This window comes from Monoraphidium neglectum (genome assembly GCF_000611645.1).
Source record: "Monoraphidium neglectum strain SAG 48.87 unplaced genomic scaffold scaffold04550, whole genome shotgun sequence".
NCBI lineage: Eukaryota > Viridiplantae > Chlorophyta > Chlorophyceae > Sphaeropleales > Selenastraceae > Monoraphidium > Monoraphidium neglectum.
The window spans coordinates 1-4,318 of NW_014009079.1; the positions used below are offsets into that span (position 1 = coordinate 1).

The window sequence follows — 4,318 nt, forward strand, 5'->3', positions numbered from 1 at the left end:
GAGTGGGGCAGGGTGAGGGAGGGGTGGGGACCAGCGGGGAGGGACGGGGGTGAGAGAGGAGGTTGGAGCGTTTTCAAAGCCCCGCACAAAGACCGACATGCTTTTGACGTGGCTTTTGACGTCAGGGCCACCAGGAGATGATTCGTGTGTGTTTTGGGGGCTGCCAGAGCGCCGCTTCTATAGCTTGCCGTCGGAAATCTGACCGGGAGAAACACGGGCATGCAGGGCAGGTGTGTGCGTGCGCTATTGTGCCGAGTGCCGGCCCCGGTGCATGCGTCTGGTCCAGGGCTGGCAGCCCTCACCAACAACACGCCTCCGCGCCGCAGCCCTCATTCCCCGCCCGCGCCACCCCGCCTCCCCCTCCTGGCGCCCGCGGCGCGCCTGCATGTCCATCTTGTAGCGAATGCAGTGGCGCAGCCCGTCCTCGCTGCCCTCGATCATCTCCCCAAAGATCGCCAGGCTCTCCTCTGCCGGACGGTTGCGCCGCTTGCTGTCGATGCCGTGCATGCGCTCCTCGCGCATCTGCGGCCAGGTGGCGCACGTGTGCGTATGGGATTAGCGCCTGTGCAGGCGCCGGCGCCGGCGCCATGCACCATCTTGAATATGTTGGGAGCCCAGCCAGTGTGATGCTCCAGCTGGCACCACTGTGCGGCACAGCCCACCAGCAAGCCTGCAGCCGGCGCTCTGCACCTCTGCACCCCCTCTCTGGACCTCCTCCTCTTCCCTGCACCCGCCCACCCCAAAACACTCACACTCTTCCCCTCCCTTATCCATGGCCCCACCCTCCCCCAACCTGCTCCACCGGGGTGTCGTCAGCGTACAGGATGCCGGCCTTGATCATGCGCCTACCAAGGTCCAGCAGCTGTGGCGAAAGTGTGTGTGTGTGTGTGTGTGTGTGTGTGTGTGTGTGTGTGTGTGTGCACGCGCGCGTGTGTAGGGGGAGCACGGGCGAGGCAAGGGCGGCCGCAGCTCGTTGAGGAGCCCCCTGATAATAACCTTGGTGGGGAGGGCGCGCAGGCAAGGGGAAGCCGCCGCCGCGGCCGCTGGCAAGCCCAGTGGTCCCCCAGCGAATCCCCGCCTCTCATGCAGCCGCAGGGCGGCCCGGGCTGCCCATGCCACCGCCCCGCGCCGCACGCGGCTTGAGACCGCCCGTCCTGGCGTTGCCGCGACGCGGGGCGGCGACGCGCGTCAAGATGCTGGGACGCCCGGGGTGCAAGTCGCTGCGCAAACGTGTGCTTCAGCCCTCCTGACTTTAGGGGCTGGAATTCAAGGGTTGGCAACTAGCTGCGCTGGCGCCGACCTGCGGGAAGTAGTCGCTGGTGTAGGTGGTCTTCTCCCAGACCAGGCCCAGCTTCTTGGTGTCACTGATGATACTGTCCACAAACTCGTCCTTCTCCTTGCTGGGGTTGGTGTCGTCAAACCGCACCTGAGGGGCGGGGGTGGATTGTGATGCGTGGGATGTGGGTACGTGCGTGCGCCTCTTGCACGTGTGCGCACGTGTTCGTACATGTGTCAGTGCGCGCTTTCTCTTGTGCGTTTGCGCGTGATGCCTCGAGGGAGCGAGATTGTGAACAGAGCAAATGGCGACCGCAAAGCCGAGGTGCAACTGGCCTGGGCACAATCGTGAGGGCTGGGATTATGGACCGTAAGCGGCACCGGCGCGGCCACCGATGGGCAGGCCCTTGCATACGGCGCGCACCAGGAGCTTGCCGTCGTAGATCTTGGCAAAGTGGTTGTTCAGGAGGGCGGCCTGCAATATCAGGCAGCAGCAGCGACAGCGCCGGCGCGAGTCAAAGCGCCGCTGCTTGAATGGTGCACCGTTGCGTGTATCACTGGCATTGGTGCCCACCCCCGTCTCCACTCCGGCCTGCCCCTGCCTGAGCAGCCCACAGCGCAACCGCCCTCCCAGCTGCCCGTTCAGCCGCCTCCCGCCCATCAACGCGCCCGCCGCCGGCCCCGCAGGCCACGCCGCCGCCCCTGTCGGCGCTCCGCTCCACGCCCCCTCGCGGCAGCGGCCCCTGGTGGCCGCCGCTACCGCGCGCCGGGCGACGCTCACCTTGGCGTGGCCGACGTGTAGGTAGCCGCTTGGCTCCGGGGGGAACCGTGTGACCACCTTGCCGTGCACCGCGTTGGGCAGGCCCACGTCAAACGACCCCGCGTCTGCGGGCGCACGCGCGGGAGCGGGCGCGTGCGCGGCGGGGCAGGCGGGGCGCGTGCGTTGCGGGGCGGGCGGGGTGGGGCCTCGCCCGGCAGAGGCAGAGCTTCGGCTTCAAGGGAAGCCTCCCTGGGCCCCGGCTGTGCTGTGGTCTCTGCCACTATGCCGCTTCCTGTGCGTGCTGCGCCAGGTTCCAGCTGCACTCCCGGGGTATCGGCACCCGAGCGCCTGCAATAGCGCGCCTGCCCCCGACCGCCGCGTGCTCACCGCCGCCGCCCTTTGACACGCCGCCCGCCGCGTCGCCCGCCTTGGCCTTGGCTGCCGCCGCGCGGGGGTCGAGCTCCTCGGCCGCCGCGGCGCACTCGGGCAGCGCCGCCATGAAGTCGAACCAGCGCGCGAGGTGCGGCGCCGCGCCGCTGCCCTTGACCTTCTTCCACAGCGGGGATGCTGCGGTGGGAGCAACAGGCGCGCAACTGCGCGTCAACACAACAAGTCAAACCGCAGTCAAACGTGGCCTCGAAATGCCTGTGAACCTGCAGCACGCCGCAAACGCCGTGCATTGTACAACATACAGATTGCTTGCATCTGTGCGATATTGGATTGCTCACCCTGCAGCTGGCCCCAGATAGCGAAGTCGCCGACGCTAGGTGAGTAGCCGGCCAAAAACGTGCGCAGCGCCAGGTACTTGTCGATGCTGCTGCACACGGCCTCGAAACCCTGCCCAGGCACCACCTGAGCCGACAGATCCAGCCATTGATCGACCTGGCAGGCTGCCAGGGGGTCTGCTCCGTAAAGCTGGGCCTTTCCGGCCTGAACTCCCAGCCGGCCGATGTAGCGCAGCACCATGGGCGTGCCCACGAGCTCATCCCTGTATTGAACAGTCACCGATTTCGTGAGCATAGACGCACAGGGGCGGCGGTGATCTGACGAGCCAAAGAGCGATACATGGGCTCACCCCGAGGAGAACTTGAGCGTGGGTACCGTCTCCTTGGTGGCCTTCGGATCGGCCTCGTGTTTCAGCGACACATTGGCATGTTTGGCCAGCGCCACGGCCGCGAGGGGAGGCTGCCTCTCCCAGTAAGTCAGGACCGGCTCAGCCATGGCTAGAGAGCGCGCTGTGGCGCGTTAAAGTGATCGGTGTTGTGCAGGGCAAGGGTTACTTGCAGCAGATGATGCGGAAGCGCCGCAGGCGATGCGCTGCACTTGCATGCTCTTGCTGTGTGTGCAAGCACTGAGGTCACATGCTTGAGGCCACCGCACCAGTGAGCAGCAAGGAGAGAGGTTGGATACCAACATCTGTAAAGTCCTGATAGCTTCGCCCTGGCCCTGTGCAGGCAGGGAGCATGAACGTAATCAACTGGTCCGTTTGGCTGTGTGCTTTGTGTGCACTCGGCGCTGCGAGGCGGCCCCTGCGTTCCGCGATGGTGATTGGCCGCCCTTCATGCATGCAGCCCAGGGTGTCCGTTTCGTCGTGATTACAGCACTGCAACCACCGATAGCATCTACGTCTAGGTGTGGTAGGAGGATGGTGTTGCAGTGGAGGGGTGCTTCGTGCACCGCAGTTGGGGTGGGAGAGCAGGCGGAAGGGGGCGCTACAGCGTCAAGGGTTTCAAATGTAGACACGCCGCCAGCCCGCGTGCAGGGGTCCCGGCGTGACAGGTGCCGCTCGCTGTGCGTTCAGTCACTCCCTACAGTTTGGCGCAGGCGGTGCGGGGGAAAAACCCCCGGGGGCGCGGGGGCCGGTGGATGGCGCATGGGACCCACACCGCTGCTGGGAATGCACATCCGTTCAACGGTACACCACCTTGCGTCTGCAGCTGCTGCCAACAATGCAGGGCCACCACTTGCCAAAACAAAAGCTCGACACACGCACACGCGCCCGCAAACAAATGCACGCGCGATGGGAAAAACGCGGCGGCAACAGGGCTGGGCGGGCTCACTCTCGCACACGCACACGCTCACGGGCAGGGCGGCGCCGCAAATGCCGGCTAAGACAGACTCACTCAGGGCGCACCCTCATCCTTAACCGCGGGCGGGCCGGTTGCGGCGCCGCCCGCACCCAGCGTGCTCTGGCCAACCTGCGGCGCGCTCGAGGCAGGCAGCGCCGGCAGCGCGGCGGCGGCGCCGGCGGGGGCCGCGGCTGCAGCAGCTGCCGACTTGAGC

The 4,318-nt window shown here is 66.4% G+C and overlaps 1 protein-coding gene across 1 annotated transcript; it reads right to left on the reverse strand.

The window, feature by feature from the left end:
• Positions 1 to 243: 243 nt before the first annotated feature.
• MNEG_14519 (glutamyl-tRNA synthetase) lies at positions 244 to 3,256 on the reverse strand (the record flags this gene model as incomplete). Its single annotated transcript, XM_014037009.1, has 8 exons — positions 244 to 522; positions 794 to 862; positions 1,301 to 1,426; positions 1,700 to 1,750; positions 2,057 to 2,160; positions 2,423 to 2,602; positions 2,764 to 3,023; positions 3,111 to 3,256. The coding sequence occupies 8 exons, from the start codon at positions 3,254 to 3,256 to the stop codon at positions 244 to 246; spliced, it is 1,215 nt and encodes a 404-aa protein (XP_013892463.1).
• Between the last annotated feature and the right edge of the window lie 1,062 nt (positions 3,257 to 4,318).